At 46.9% G+C, this 17,461-nt stretch overlaps 1 protein-coding gene across 1 annotated transcript in view; it reads right to left on the reverse strand.

The window, feature by feature from the left end:
* The window catches only part of LOC135057629 (synaptotagmin-15-like), a 127,787-nt gene extending 110,864 nt beyond the window's left edge, over window positions 1-16,923 (reverse strand). Inside the window, exons 1-2 of the mRNA XM_063963452.1 lie at window positions 16,640-16,923; window positions 1,342-1,546 (exon numbers count right to left, since the gene is read on the reverse strand). Coding sequence (XP_063819522.1) covers window positions 1,342-1,546; window positions 16,640-16,646 — 212 coding nt within the window. The 5' untranslated portion in view covers window positions 16,647-16,923. The remainder of the gene's footprint in view (window positions 1-1,341; window positions 1,547-16,639) is intronic.
* Window positions 16,924-17,461: the final 538 nt, after the last annotated feature.

Consider the following 17,461-nt stretch of genomic DNA (forward strand, 5'->3'; position numbering starts at 1 on the left):
CCTGGGTCAGCCCTGCTTTTACCTATGGATGTCACTAAAGTCCCTATGGACTTTTTTAAGGGCTGACAAAGATGAGGTGACAAAAGGCAACAAAAGGGAGTAGTGGAGAAAGCACACAGCATTGCAGCAATGAGGGTCAGGCTGCAGTTTAGGGTGACAGGTTGAGGGTCAGGCTGCGTTACTGGCTGCAGTTCAAGGTGAGGCTCAAGCTGCAGGTCAGGCTGTGGCTGCAGATCAGGCTGCAGAAGGTTAGGCAGGCTGTATCTGTTTACCAGCGATGGCCGCATGTGCTGTCTCTCTGCAGGGCACTGACAGATGCAGGGCTTAAAGTGGTCCAGAAGAGGTGGTGGAACTCATTTCCCCTGCCACCTGCCTCCCCTACCCTCCTTCCACCCACTCTGCCTCCCATTATGCAGAGCCAGGGCAAGTGCTAGAGTGTTCAGCATCTCCCTGCAAGCTATAAATTTGTGCATTACCTCCCATATTTTATAAAGAGAAAATGGTCTCACAATAGTACCACCAATTCAAATGACACCACACAGTAGCACAATCTTATTTCCATTACACCGTATGTAGTGCATCTTATTTATATTACACCACACAGTAGTGCCCCTTATTGATGTTACCACACACAGCAGCGCCCTTTATTCACATTATGCTACACAGTGGTAACGCTTATACACATTATGGAATTACTGTGCAAGGCCGTTAGAGGAAGTGGAACTACAGTAGTTCCATCTACAACAACGACGTGGTGAAACTCAGTTCCACCTTGTCGTTGTGTCCCCCCCCCCCCCCTTCCCACGTTAACCCCTGGACAGATGACATCTTCTGCCAGCGTCCCAGAAGCTCCAATCACCATCTTTCTGTGTTACCCGGGTCAAATAACTCATTTACACTGCCACTGGACCCAGGACCTATACGTGTTCAACCCTTGTAGATTCCCGGGCTGGATTGCTGGGTCACAGGATCCAGGTTATTTTTTTCTGGACCCGTTTACACTGAGCTCCGACCCAGATCAACATGGCAATAACCTGGGTAATCCAGTCACTGTAAAATGGGCATAATTATTATTGCACAAATGCAGACAAAGCAAATATATTAAATCTAGCATGTTCTGTTAAACATTTACATATATTAATAGCATTACGTTTTTATTGTTTTTGATAATGAAAAATAAACAATATTCATATGACCTGTGCCAAGTATTTGTTCCATCTTTGATACACATATGAGCTATGTGTCATGTAGACAGTGATACGTTATATTTGTGCTCAGAGTAAATGTACAGCAATATGTGCATGTGACAAACCTCAGTAGGATCACAGAGAAGTGCCTCACCCCGAGTCCTTGGCATAACCTAAGGAGGATGACATTCCGTGGTCCACCCCATTGTTGTGCGAGTGTGTCGGTGTCGTTACATTAAGCAGCTCCTCATACGAAGGGACAATGCACCTCTTCCGCCATAAGATGTAGACCCCAATTCCAATCAGTAGCAACAGCAGGGCCACCCCAACCACACCTCCAGCCACTGCTGCCACCTGTTCTATTACAGAGGAGACAAACACATGAGAAATTACTCAAAGAACCAAGAAGTCCAGTATTTCTTTTTAATATTTTGTATAGAGATGTGCGGCTGGCACTTTTCGTGTTTTCGGTTTTGGTTCTAATTCCACTTTCGTATTTTGGTTTTGGCTTGGTTTTGCCAAAACCAACCTTTCGTGTTTTGGTTTTGGTTTTGGATATGGATGATTGTTTTTTTTTAAACATAAAAACAGCTAAAATCACAGAATTTGGGCGTAATTTTGCTCCTACGGTATTATTAACCTCAATAACATTCATTTCCACTCATTTCCAGTCTATTCTGAACACCTCACAATATTGTTTTTAGGCCTAAAAGTTGCACCGAGGTGGCTGTATGACTAAGCTAAGCGACACAAGTGTGCGGCACAAACACCTGGCCCATCTAGGAGTGGCACTGCAGTTACAGACAGGAGGGCACTTAAAAAAACTAGTCCCGAAACAGCACATGATGCAAAGAAGAAAAAGAGGTGCAAGATGGAATTGTCCTTGGGCCCTCCCACCCACCCTTATGTTGTATAAACAGGACATGCACACTTTAACAAACCAATCATTATAGCGAAAGGGTCTGCCACATGACTGTGGCTGAAATGACTGGTTTGTTTGGGACCCCACCAAAAAAGAAGCAATCAATCTCTCCTTGCACAAACTGGTTCTACAGAGGCAAGATGTCGACCTCATCCTCATTCTCCGATTCCTCACCCCTTTCACTGTGTACATCCTCCTCCTCACAGAGTATTAATTTGTCCCCACCGGAATCCACCATCACAGGTTCCTGTGTACTTTCTGGAGGCAATTGCTGGTATAGTGTCACGATCCGGGTATCTGGACGCCATTACTTACCCTTCAGATGCCTCCTAAGGCTGGCTCAGCGTTCCAGGACCGGATCCCATCTGTTATACTGATATCCACATTCCTGCCTCCTCTCCTGTCACTCTGAGACGCGGTCACCGCGGCGCCATGTTACATCCGGAATGGCGTCTCCCGCGGCCTCCGCCGCTGTCCCTGAGTTTCTGCATGCAGAGTGTCAGAGTGGCGATTACGTCAGCCGCGGCCTCCGCTGTGCCCGCGTGGTTTAGGTGTGCACTTATCAGTCTGGCGTCTCCTGTGGCCGGCGCCGCCATTGCTGTTTTAATTCCCACATGGATTACAAACCAAACTTCCCTCCAAGTGTCTGCATGGGCGCAGCCATCTTGGATTCTGTCATCTGTTCATTTCCACCAATCTGCTGTCTGCATTGTTAATCTGCATAATTGCCTAGCCAATCCCTTCCTTGCTGCAGGTATAAATATTCTGTGCCTGAGCAAGGAAGGCGTCAGTGCTTTGGTTGTCAAACCTAGTTCCAGTTTGTCTCTCTCCTGTGGTTGTTTTCCAGGTTCCAGCTCCTATCTCCACACTACCACTAAAGAAACCCGCACCAGCATTCCACCTGCGGTGTAGCCTGACTCTCCTATCCATTTGGATTCATCTGCTTCCAGCTACTGATCCACCTGCTTTCAGCATCCAGCTTCCAGCAGAGGTCAGCTCTTCTTAAAGTGCCGGTACCCTTTTCTGCAGATTATCATTTATCACCGGCATTATAATTTCATCGCTCTCAAGCTCCAAACATCACTTCATATTTCATCGCTCTCAAACTACATTTATTATTTAACTGGTTCCAGCCAGTATCCACTCCGTGCCAACATCAGTCTGGTTCCAGCCAGTACCCACAGCAGCCGTTTTATCCACAGCAGCCCAGCTTTTCCTGGAACACCAGCTGGTACGATCCTGGGCTATCTCCATTGCTACAGTCGGGCCTGGTAAGGACTTTCCAACTAGAAGATGATAAGAACTGTCTCACACTACCAGAGCCCTGTGGCCCTTGCCACCCTGTAGTACCCAGGAACTGTATTTATCCTCTGCTGATTTTTATGTTTTCTTTTACTGCTGCTGTGTTACGGAGTTTGTCATAAATAAACATCATTGACTTTTACCCTGGTTGTCGTGGTCACGCCTTCGGGCAGTTCTTCTACATGTTACTTACATGTCTAGGGGTCTGATACAACCTCCCAGGTTCCGTTACATCTCAGCCCCTACAACTGAGGCTGCCTCCCGTCAGCTCAGGCCCTCAGTTGTGACAGTAAGCACTGACCATATGAATCCAGCCGGAGACCAGGATCAAGCGGCCAGGCCGATGCAAGAACTGGCAGCCCGACTTGAACATCAGGAGGCTGCACAGGGCCACATCATCCGCTGTCTCCAGGATCTCTCTACTCGGCTGGATGGGATTCAGACAACCCTCCGTGGATCAGACGCGTCCGGTGCGTCAACCACAGTGACTCCAGCTATAACCCCACCCACCTTACCCATTTCTGCTCCACGTCTTCATCTTCCAACGCCAGCAAAATTTGACGGATCTCCAAGATTCTGCAGGGGATTTCTCAACCAGTGTGAGATTCAGTTTGAGCTACAACCTGGCAATTTTCCCAGTGACCGTACAAAAATTGCCTACATTATCTCTCTTCTCAGTGGCTCAGCCCTTGATTGGGCATCACCGTTATGGGAGAGGTCCGACACCCTGCTATCCTCCTACACTGCATTCGTGTCAACATTCAGGCGTATCTTCGACGAGCCAGGCCGGGTAACTTCAGCTTCATCTGAGATTCTCCGTTTACGCCAGGGATCACGTACTGTAGGACAATATCTTATACAGTTCCAGATCCTGGCATCCGAACTGGCATGGAACGACGAGGCCCTGTATGCTGCATTCTGGCATGGCTTATCTGAGCGTATTAAAGATGAGTTAGCTACCAGAGACTTACCTTCCAAGTTAGATGAGCTAATCTCACTCTGCACGAAAGTTGATTTACGTTTCAGAGAGAGAGCAACTGAGCGTGGAAGATCATCTGCTCCAAAATCTTCTGCTCCTCCTCCTCGCCAACTGTCACCATCTAAAGACGAGCCCATGCAAATTGGCCGTTCCCGTTTAACTCCTGCTGAGCGCCGAAGACGTCTCTCTGAGTCTCTTTGTCTTTACTGTGCAGCTCCGTCTCACACCATCAATGCCTGTCCCGAACGTCCGGGAAAACTCCAAACCCTAGCTCGCCCAGGAGAGGGCCGGCTAGGAGTAATGATCTCCTCTCCATCTCCTCATGATTGTAATCTCCCAGTGTCGCTCCAAATTGCTCAACGTTACCGGAACGTCATTGCCCTCCTTGATTCCGGAGCAGCTGGGAACTTTATTACCGAAGCCTATGTTAAACAGTGGTCCCTACCCACCGAGAGACTTCCTTCGTCCATTTCCTTAACTGCCGTGGATGGCAGCAAGATTTTTGATGCAGTTATTTCTCTAAGGACTCTACCAGTTCGTCTGAGAGTGGGAGTTCTTCATTCTGAATTTATTTCTTTTTTAGTGATTCCAAGAGCCACACATCCTGTGGTCCTGGGCCTTCCATGGCTCCGTCTTCACAATCCATCTATTGATTGGACGACTATGCAGATTCTGGCATGGGGTCCCTCCTGTGCTGAGACATGTTTGTTTAAAGTATTGCCTGTCTGTTCTTCCTCCCCCAGGTCGTCTGATGTTCCACCTCCTCCATATCAAGATTTCACGGATGTGTTCAGTAAAGCCTCTGCTGATATCCTTCCTCCTCATAGAGAATGGGACTGCCCGATTGATCTCGTTCCAGGGAAGGTTCCACCTCGAGGCCGAACTTACCCGTGGTCTCTGCCTGAGACACATTCCATGGAGGAATACATTAAAGAGAACCTAGCAAAGGGGTTCATTCGACCTTCCTCTTCTCCAGCCGGCGCAGGCTTCTTTTTCGTAAAGAAAAAAGATGGTGGTCTGCGGCCGTGCATTGACTACAGAGGTCTGAACGACATTACCATCAAGAACCGCTATCCACTACCCCTGATTACTGAGCTCTTTGATAGAGTCAGCGGAGCTACCATCTTTACAAAGCTGGACTTGAGAGGTGCATACAATCTCATCCGGATCCGTGAGGGTGACGAGTGGAAGACCGCCTTTAACACCCGTGACGGACATTATGAGTACCTCGTCATGCCCTTCGGATTGAGCAATGCTCCAGCTGTCTTCCAGCATTTTGTCAATGAGATCTTCAGAGACATTTTATACTGTCATGTCGTGGTCTATCTAGATGATATCCTCATTTTTGCCAACAATTTAGAGGAACATCGTTTTTGGGTAAAAGAGGTTCTGTCCCGTCTCCGTGTCAATCATCTCTATTGCAAATTAGAGAAATGCGTCTTTGAAGTCAAGTCCATTCCGTTTCTAGGTTACATTGTATCCGGTTCCGGACTAGAGATGGATCCTGAGAAACTACAAGCAATCCAGAATTGGCCGATACCCTTAACACTCAAAGGGGTCCAGAGGTTCTTAGGGTTCGCCAATTATTACAGAAAGTTTATACGAGACTTTTCCACCATTGTGGCGCCTATTACTGCTTTAACTAAGAAGGGTGCTAACCCGTCCAAGTGGTCTGAAGAAGCTACGCAAGCTTTTCATCTCTTAAAACAACGGTTCATCTCTGCACCAGTTCTGAAACAGCCCGACATCGACTCTCCTTTCATCTTAGAGGTGGATGCCTCCTCCGTTGGAGTAGGAGCGGTGTTATCTCAGAGGGCTAAAGATGGCCATTTACATCCTTGCAGTTTCTTCTCTCGGAAGTTCTCCCCAGCGGAGCACAACTATGCCATTGGCGACCAGGAGTTGCTAGCCATCAAGCTCGCTCTAGAGGAGTGGAGATATCTGTTGGAGGGAGCTTCTCATTCATTCACCATACTTACAGACCACAAGAACCTTTTATATCTGAAAGGCGCACAATGTCTCAACCCTCGTCAGGCCAGATGGGCACTTTTCTTTTCCAGGTTCGACTTTAAACTCCAGTTCTGTCCGGGCTCTCAGAATCGCAAGGCCGATGCCCTTTCCCGCTCATGGGAGCAAGAAAATGAGTCAGAGTCTTCAGACAAGCATCCTATTATCAATCCGTTGGCATTCTCCACGGTAGGGATGGACTCTACGCCCCCACTAGGGAAAAGTTTTGTGATGCCGGTACTGAGGAAGAAGCTCATGCATTGGGCCCATGCTTCCCGTTTTGCCGGACATACAGGTATCCAAAAAACCCTGGAGTTTATCTCTAGGTCCTATTGGTGGCCAACTCTGAGAAAGGACGTCATGGAGTTTATTGCATCTTGCCCAAAGTGTGCCCAACATAAAGTCTCCCGCCAGTCGCCTGCGGGGCAACTGGTTCCACTATCCGTTCCCCGTCGACCATGGACCCATTTGTCGATGGATTTCATTACAGACTTACCCATGTGCAACAAGTTCAATACCATCTGGGTGGTAGTTGACCGGTTCACCAAGATGGCACACTTCATTCCTCTCACCGGTCTTCCGTCAGCTTCCAAGTTGGCTCAAGTGTTCATACAAGAGATCTTCCGACTCCACGGTCTGCCTGAAGAAATTATCTCAGGTCGAGGAGTTCAATTCACAGCCAAATTCTGGCGAAGTTTATGTCAAGTCCTCCAAGTCAAACTAAAGTTTTCCACGGCTTACCATCCTCAGACCAATGGTCAAACTGAGAGGGTGAATCAGGACTTGGAGGCCTTCCTCCGCATCTATGTGTCTTCCTCTCAAGATGACTGGGTTCAGTTACTTCCCTGGGCCGAGTTCTGTCATAACAATCAGTATCATTCCTCATCTTCTTCAACACCATTCTTCACCAACTTTGGATTCCACCCTAAAGTCCCTGAATTCCAACCGCTCCCAGCAACTTCTGTTCCAGCAGTGGATATCACCTTGCATCAGTTTGCAAACAACTGGAAGAGTGTACGAGCAGCACTGCTCAAGGCATCGTTCAGGTATAAGAAGTTTGCGGACAAGAAGCGTAGAGCGGTTCCTGCTCTCAAGGTGGGTGATCGGGTATGGTTATCCACGAAGAATTTGAGGTTAAGAGTCCCCAGTATGAAGTTTGCACCTCGCTACATTGGTCCTTTCAAAATTGAGCAAGTCATCAATCCTGTTGCTTACAGACTTCAGTTACCTCCCTTCTTAAAAATACCCAGGACATTCCATGTTTCCCTGTTGAAACCGCTGATCCTGAATCGGTTTCATTCCTCACTTCCTCCAACTCCGAAAGTCCAAACTCAACGAGGTGTTGAGTATGAAGTGGCCAAGATCCTGGACTCACGTCACCGTTACGGTCAACTACAGTATCTTATTGACTGGAAGGGTTACGGCCCTGAGGAACGCTCATGGACCAATGCTTCTGATGTCCATGCTCCTGCCTTGGTCCGGAGATTCCATTCCAAGTTTCCTCAAAAGCCAAAGAAGTGTCCTGGGGCCACTCCTAAAGGGGGGGGTGCTGTCACGATCCGGGTATCTGGACGCCATTACTTACCCTTCAGATGCCTCCTAAGGCTGGCTCAGCGTTCCAGGACCGGATCCCATCTGTTATACTGATATCCACATTCCTGCCTCCTCTCCTGTCACTCTGAGACGCGGTCACCGCGGCGCCATGTTACATCCGGAATGGCGTCTCCCGCGGCCTCCGCCGCTGTCCCTGAGTTTCTGCATGCAGAGTGTCAGAGTGGCGATTACGTCAGCCGCGGCCTCCGCTGTGCCCGCGTGGTTTAGATGTGCACTTATCAGTCTGGCGTCTCCTGTCTCCTGTGGCCGGCGCCGCCATTGCTGTTTTAATTCCCACATGGATTACAAACCAAACTTCCCTCCAAGTGTCTGCATGGGCGCAGCCATCTTGGATTCTGTCATCTGTTCATTTCCACCAATCTGCTGTCTGCATTGTTAATCTGCATAATTGCCTAGCCAATCCCTTCCTTGCTGCAGGTATAAATATTCTGTGCCTGAGCAAGGAAGGCGTCAGTGCTTTGGTTGTCAAACCTAGTTCCAGTTTGTCTCTCTCCTGTGGTTGTTTTCCAGGTTCCAGCTCCTATCTCCACACTTCCACTAAAGAGACCCGCACCAGCATTCCACCTGCGGTGTAGCCTGACTCTCCTATCCATTTGGATTCATCTGCTTCCAGCTACTGATCCACCTGCTTTCAGCATCCAGCTTCCAGCAGAGGTCAGCTCTTCTTAAAGTGCCGGTACCCTTTTCTGCAGATTATCATTTATCACCGGCATTATAATTTCATCGCTCTCAAGCTCCAAACATCACTTCATATTTCATCGCTCTCAAACTACATTTATTATTTAACTGGTTCCAGCCAGTATCCACTCCGTGCCAACATCAGTCTGGTTCCAGCCAGTACCCACAGCAGCCGTTTTATCCACAGCAGCCCAGCTTTTCCTGGAACACCAGCTGGTACGATCCTGGGCTATCTCCATTGCTACAGTCGGGCCTGGTAAGGACTTTCCAACTAGAAGATGATAAGAACTGTCTCACACTACCAGAGCCCTGTGGCCCTTGCCACCCTGTAGTACCCAGGAACTGTATTTATCCTCTGCTGATTTTTATGTTTTCTTTTACTGCTGCTGTGTTACGGAGTTTGTCATAAATAAACATCATTGACTTTTACCCTGGTTGTCGTGGTCACGCCTTCGGGCAGTTCTTCTACATGTTACTTACATGTCTAGGGGTCTGATACAACCTCCCAGGTTCCGTTACATCTCAGCCCCTACAACTGAGGCTGCCTCCAGACAGCTCAGGCCCTCAGTTGTGACATAAAGGTCTTCCAGAAGGAATTTATAATTCATTTTGATGAACATCATCTTCTCCACATTTAGTGGAAGTAACCTCCTACGCCGATCGCTGACAAGGTTACCGGCTGCACTAAACACTCTTTCGGAGTACACACTGGAGGGGGGGGGGCAACTTAGGTAAAATAAAGCCAGTTTGTGCAATGGCATCCAAATTGCCTCTTTTTCCTGCCAGTATACATACGGACTGTCTGATATGCCTACTTGGATGCTGTCACTCATATAATCCTCCACCATTCTTTCAATGGTGACAGAATCATATGCAGTGACAGCAGACGACATGTCAGTAATCGTTGGCAGGTCCTTCAGTCCGGACCAGATGCCAGCTTTCGCTCCTGACTGCCCTGCATCACCGCCAGCGGGTGGGCTAGGAAATCTTATCCTTTCCCTTGCAGCCCCAGTGGCGGGAGAAATTCAAGGAGAAGCTGTTGATGGGTCACGTTCCGATTGAGTTGACAATTTACTAACCAGCAGGTCTTTGCACCTCTGCACACTTGTGTCTGCTGGAAAGAGAGATACAACATAGGCTTTAAACCTAGGATCGAGCACGGTGGCCAAAATTAGTGCTCTGATTTCAACAGATTGACCACCCTTGAATCCTGGCAAAGCGAATGAAGGGCTCCATCCACAAGTCCCACATACTTTGCGGAATCGCTCTGTCTTAGCTCCTCCTTCAATTTCTCCAGCTGCTTCTGCAAAAGCCTGATGAGGGGAATGACTTGACTCAAGCTGGCAGTGTCTGAACTGACTTCACGTGTGGCAAGTTCGAAGGGTTGGAGAACCTTGGACAAGACGGAAATCATTCTCCACTGCACTTGAGTCAGGTGCATTACCCCTCCTTTGCCTATATCGTAGGTGGATGTATAGGTTTGAATGGCCTTTTGCTGCTCCTCCATCCTCTGAAGCATATAGAGTGTTGAATACCACCTCATTACCACCTCTTGCTTTAGTTGATGGCGGGGCAGGTTCAGGAGTGTTTGCTGGCGCTCCAGTCTTCTGCACGCAGTGGCAGAATGCCGAAAGTGGCCCGCAATTTTTCGGGCCACCGACAGCATCTCCTGCACACCCGTTATTTTTCAAAAAATTCTGCACCACCAAATTAATTGTATGTGCAAAACATGAATCATACTGGAATTTGCCCGGATGTAATGCACACACAATATTGGTGGCGTTGTCCGATATCACAAATCCCCAGGAGAGTCCAATTGGGGTAAGCCATTCTGCGATGATGTTCCTCAGTTTCCGTAAGAGGTTGTCAGCTGTGTGCCTCTTAAGGAAAGCGGTGATACATAGCGTAGCCTGCCTTGGAACGAGTTGGCGTTTGCGAGATGCTGCTACTGGTGCCGCTGCTGTTGTTGCTGCGGGAGGCCATACATCTACCCAGTGGGCTGTTACAGTCAAATAGTCCTTAGTCTACCCTGTTCCACTTGTCCACATGTCCGTGGTTAAGTGGACACTGGATACAACTGCATTTTGTAGGACACTGGTTACTCTTTTTCTGACGTCTGTGTACATTCTTGGTATCGCCTGCCTAGAGAACTGGAACCTAGATGGAATTTGATACCGGGGACACAGTACCTCAAACAATTCTCTAAGTCCCACTGAACTAATGGTGGATACCGGATGCACGTCTAACACTAACATAGCTGTCAAGGCCTCAGTTATCTGCTTTGCAAAAGAATGACTGCTGTTATATTTCATCTTCCTCACAAAGGACTGTTGGACAGTCAATTGCTTACTGGAAGTAGTACAAGTGGTCTTCCGACTTCCCCTCTGGGATGACGATCGACTCCCAGCAGCAGCAACAACAGCAGCAGCGGCAGCAGCAACAGCAGGCACACCACTCAAGGATCCTATGGAGGAATCCCAGTTAGGAGAGGACTCCTCAGTCTTGACAGTGACATGGCCTGCCGGACTACGGACGTTCCTGACTGAGGAGGAAGTTGATGTTGATGAAGTTGGTGGTGTGGCTTGCAGGAGCTTGGGTACAGGAGGAAGAAGGGATTTAGGTGTCAGTGGACTGCATACGCTCTTACCCAAAGTTTCACAACTTGACACTGACTTCTGGTGCATGATCAGCAGGTGACATATATGGGAGGATGTTCCTAGGTGGTTAACATCCTTACCCCTACTTATTACAGATTGACAGAGGCAACAGATGGCTTGACACCTGTTGTCCGGATTTGTGGAGAAATAATTCCACACCGAAGAGGTGGCTTTATTGGTAGTTTGCCCAGGCATCACAATGGGCTTCTTTGTCCCAAAGACAACAGGTGTCTCCCCTGGTGCCTGACTTAAACAAACCACATCACCATCAGAATCCTCATTGTCAACTTCCTCCTCAGCGACAGCAACACCCATATCCTCATCCTGGTGTACTTCAACAGTGACATCTTCAATTTGAATATCAGGAACTGGACTGTGGGTGCTCCTTCCAGCACTTGCAGGGGGCGTGCAAATGGTGGTGGAAGGAGCCACCTCTTCCCGTGCAGTGTTGGGAAGGCCAGGCATCGCAACTGCTGACACACTTGGACTCTCCTTGGGGATTTGTGATACCATCTCAGAACGCACAGTTCTTTTCTGTGCTCTTTCCAGCTTAACTCTTTTAATTTTTCTAGCTGGAGGATGAGGGCTTCCATTGTCATGTGAAGCTGAACCACTAGCCATGAACATAGGCCAGGGCCTCAGCTGTTCCTTGCCACTCCGAGTCGTAAATGGCATATTGGCAAGTTAATGTTTCTCCTCAGACAATTTAAATTTCTTTTTTTGGTTCTTTTTACTGAACTTTGGCTTTTTGGATTTTACATGCCCTCTACTATCACATTGGGCATCGGCCTTGGCAGACGACGTTGATGGCATTTCATCGTCTATGTCATGGCTAGTGGCAGCAGCTTCAGCACTAGGAGGAAGTGGTTCTTCTTGATCTTTCCCTATTTTATCCTCAAAATTTCTGTTCTCCATTATTTTATGGGAGTTATATGGGACAATATGCGGCACAGGAATGACTGATGGCTGATGAGACAGGACACTACCACTGGTTTGATGCAGCACAACACAACAACACTGTAAGAGACTTGTGGTTGTTGTAATAATTATTATACGGCAACAGTGGACATATAGCAGCAGCGTATATCGTCACTGGAATGACTGATAAACAGGACACTACCACTGGTCTGATGCAGCACAACACAACAACACTGTAAGGGACTTGTGGTTGTTATTATTATTATACGGCAGCAGTGGACATACAGCAGCAGCGTATATCGTCACTGGAATGACTGATGAGACAGGACACTACCATTGGTCTGATGCAGCACAACTCAACAATACTGTAAGAGACTTGTGGTGGTTGTTGTTATTATTATTATTATACGGCAGCAGAGGACATATAGCAGCAGCGTATAGCCCTGTGACTGCCTGGTCACTGGAATGACTGATGGACAGGACACTACCACTGGTCTGATGCAGCACAACACAACAACACTGTAAGGGACTTGTGGTTGTTGTTGTTGTTATAAATATTATTCGGCAGCAGTGGACATATAGCAGCAGCGTATATCGTCACTGGAATGACTGATGAACAGGACACTAGCACTGGTCTGATGCAGCACAACACAAAAACACTGTAAGGGACTTCTGGTTGTTGTTATTATTATACGGCAGCAGTGGACATATAGCAGCAGCATATACCACTGTGACTGCCTCGTCACTGGAATGACTGCTGAGACAGGACACTACCACTGGTCTGATGCAGCACAACACAACACCACTTTATACAGCTACACTGGATATATGGCAACAGAGGACACCAACACTGTGACTGGCTGGACTGATGCAGCACAATACACTGACTACACTGGACTGGACAGCACAACACAGCACCACTTTATACAGCTACACTGGATATATGGCAGCAGAGGACACCAACACTGTGACTACACTGGACTGGACTGAGCAGCACAACACAGCACAAGACTCGCCACCCCACTTTCCCGCCCCCACACAGACACTGAACACTGAGGACACGTCCTCTCAATACACTCTGCGAGACTGGAGTGAAAATGGGCGCAACGCGCAGCTCCTTATATGGAATCCAAATCCTGCGAGAATCCGACAGCGGGATGATGACGTTTTGCCGCGTTCGGGTTTCCGAGTCAGGCGGGAAAACCCAAGCCGGGCTCGGAACCGAACTCGGAAGGTAAAGTCCGGTAGGGTTCGGTTCTCTGAGAACCGAACCCACTCATCTCTAATTTTGTATAGTATATTTAATGAAAATAAACCATATAGAAATTATGAAATACAAGGAATTTGTCATAAATGAGGATCTGTAGAAATACTGGTGAGAGATAAAGTGGAGAAAAATGCTGGGGGAGATATACTAAGCCTTGGGGAGATAAAAAGTACCAACCAATCATCTCCTGTCATTTTTCTAGCAAAGTCTGCTACTACCTATCATTTCCATACATGAGAAATGCCATCTTTAAGCTAATTCAGTGCTATGGGAACCTTCTCCACTTGTCCATGTCTCCTCTCCAGATGTGTTTCTGCAGACATCGGACGCAGTGCCCCAAAAGCCATGCTGCTGGCATTTTGGGGTGGCGATAGGCAGCATTCCAGAGATGGGGAAATGCCACTGGCCCTGGTAGAGTGATTTCACCAGATATCCTGAGTAACCTGAGGGTTACTCAGACTTTCCATGGTCACACAGATTGTCCATCTATAAATCAGCCCATCAGTCACATCAGAACTGCCTACTTAACAGATTTCTGCTGATGGGAAGATCCCTCTGTTTTCAAATAGACCTCTTGCTCCCTCCAGGGTATGGATTGAGTGGTGTGGTTCAACTCAGCATATGGATGAATATCTGTATTTTACTCTGTATACAATGCAATTGTAACTTTTGGCCCAGTAATTAAAAATACAGTGTTCACAGAAAAAACCTGCTCAGATATAATTCATTAGGAAGGACACTTCTCATACGCATGGTACTGTGAGTAGGATATATTATTATGGTCACATTTACGGAGTTACTAAGAAGGGAAAATGTGACTTTATGGTTTAATTTCCATTCTTATTCTTAATTAATTTAGCCTAAATTCCCTCCAAATCAGAATGTCCCAAAATCAACAAATTATCGTGAACATTTCATTTGTCTCTAGAAGATCACTTATCTCTAATAGAAACACATATTTGTATGCTTGGCAGGGGCAGCCTGCACTTGGTAAGTGATTTCCAGTCAGTCAGACTGAAGTACAGCAGCAGCAGAACCCCACATGCTGGTACTGTCATTGGAGATGGGCTGGGTGGGTTCATCTGACTGTGAGTCAGTTCCTTACATACTTCTCTTTTAATCCTAGTTGAGTTTTCTATTCAACAATGCATTCCAGTGTCTCAGATATCTTACTGCAGGACTGGTGTGCTTAAGGCCAATACTGACGGGAGAGATGTGTGCTGAGCGATCTTAACACAGACCACTCAGCACACATCTCTCCCCCCGCTCAGCACAGCGTGATGTGTGCTGAGCAAGGGGGGGGCACTCACTTCACACAGCACTGAAGTGAGCGACCCGCTAGGCTCAATCTAGCACCGGCGCTATCGCTGGGGGGCATTCACACGACAAATCCGTGCTTAAAATCTAAGATCAAGTCAGATTGCTTAGATTTTAAACACGGATCTCTCCGTGTGTACCCCCCTTACTATTCTAGTATGCCATCAATCTTGCAATGAATGAAATGTATTTCATGTCATGTAACCAAATATTAGAACACCTTACTGCTGACCAGAATCAATCAAGTACACCAAGCATGGGGCTCACAATGCAAGCATTTGTGTATTACTATGTACATAAAGATATTTTACTGACCATTTTGCACTTAAAATACTACTAATCGATATAAAGGGGTACATTTACTAAGATGGGAGTTTAATTTAAGATGAGATGTTGCCCATAGCAACCAATGAGATTCCAGGTATTATCTTCCAGAAGGTGCTAGATAAATGAGAAGTAGAATCTGATTGGTTGCTGTGGGCAACATCCCCTCTTAAACAGAACTCTCATCTTAGTATATTTACCCCATAGTTCTTGTTAAGAATAAGATACTGAAAAGCACATCCTAGAAGAAAGTGGTTACAGTTCTCGATTTGTACAGGGAAGAAATGTGCAAAACCCTCTCAGGAAATTACAGACAATAGGAAACTATGCATATATCAATGCTTCTTGATTAAAGGCAGTGTAGTTAGAAAGCTGCTGAGAAGCCACAAGTCACTGACCCGTGATGTCATAATTGTGCAGTTGGACGCCACACTGCATTTTCTTCATTTCAATTGAGTTATTATAATGAATTTCACTATATTCTGACAAATGGGGCTACAGATTTCTATAGCTGTAGTTCTTATAAACCCAAAACAAATCTGTCTTCCTGTAGGTATATGACAATCCCGGAATAGCAGCTCTTGGTCTGAGTCCAGTGTGGCACCGAGGTTGATCCCTAATGCTCCACGGTATCCGGACTCCAGGTCGACAGCACAAAGGTCGACACACTTTAGGTCGACATGAAAAAAAAGGTCGACATGGACAAAAGGTCAACAGGAACAAGGTCGACATAGAAAAAGGTCGACGTGAGTTTTTCACAATTTTTTTCTTTTTTTGAACCTCTTCATACTTAACGATCCACGTGGACTACGATTGGAATGGTAAAGTGTGTCGAGCGAAGCGGTAGCAGAGCGAAGGCACCATGCCCAAAGCATGGCGAGCGAAGCGAGCCATGCGAGGGGACGCGGTGCACTAATTTGGGTTCCCGGTCACTCTACGAAGAAAACGACACCAAAAAAACATAAAAAACTCATGTCGACCTTTTCCCATGTCGACCTTGTTCCCGTCGACCTTTTGACCATGTCGACCTTTTGTCCATGTCGACCAATTGGCATCGACCTTTGTGCTGTCGACCCTCAGTCCCAGACCCATGCTCCACTACAGGGGAATTGCACTTACATCTGTCACCAAGACACTGCAGCTGCATTGTAAACAGTCAAACACCGGCTCACATTGCTCGTTTAGCCTGCAATTCATTTGTTCAGAGGGAAAGTTTCTAAATGTAAATAATCCATATGTTCAGAAACAAACAGACCAAACCTGCTCTGCATACAACCACCTCAAAAGAAACCAAAAACACTTTTCCATGTTTTATAGTTATTGTCAGTCCCTTGGAAAAATGTATTTATTAACTTTTTCCAAGTACACTGTACACACAATCACCCTGTCTACACTAACAAATACATTATACTGTAAGCTCCAATTTACAGGTGTTCTACAACAACAGGTGAACCTTCTGCTACTCACCAGACATTACTGCCTGTCCTTATGTGCTGAGAGAAGTAACAGCTTACAGGTGTGTGTGGGATTAGGGAAACCCTCCTTGGTGTCTTCCTGTATTTCTTACTCCATAAAGACCTGGTAATGTTGGTGAGACCTAGACCTCAGCTCTAGGGCTAGTTAGAGGCAGCTCTCCAGGCATGCTACTGTCATGATCACCTCCTGATACAGCTGTAACACATTCACTGTGCACACTGAATAGTCTCAGTCCTCCCCCTTCTGCTGTACACATGCACAGCTCTGATGTCTTCTGTTGGGAAGATAGGTGACTGGCAGAGTATAAACAGTATAATAAGCCATTAAGTTACTTTACTTTCTCTGCCCTCAGTTGATCCTGAGCTGAATGACTGAAAGGATCAGCATCTTTGCTTCATCAGGCAAATCAAGACCACTGAGATCCCCTACCTAGGAACAAAGAGTGTGTACTAATGTCTGGTATTAAAGAGATTACAGCCATCTCCATCTGGAGAATCCTATTGTCACTAAAACAATTTTGCTTTTCTATTACCTATGGGGGGAATTCAAATGTTATAGCCCCCAATCTCCAGTCTAAAATTACGGGAATTCACATAGGATGATATACAACTGATGTCCCCTATCGCACTGATCGCTAAACGAATGGGTGCGATCAGAAAAATGTTCACACATTTCAGCTAGCAGTCGATCGTGCCTGAACGGAGCTACATTAGAATAGCTCAATTCGACGCCATCTAGGGGCTAACGACCAGAAAAACATTTGAATTTTGCCCTTTGAGAGGAAAAATTCCCTCCGCCTGTAAGCTCTGCATT

Source organism: Pseudophryne corroboree, chromosome 3, assembly GCF_028390025.1.
Source record: "Pseudophryne corroboree isolate aPseCor3 chromosome 3, aPseCor3.hap2, whole genome shotgun sequence".
Lineage (NCBI taxonomy): Eukaryota > Metazoa > Chordata > Amphibia > Anura > Myobatrachidae > Pseudophryne > Pseudophryne corroboree.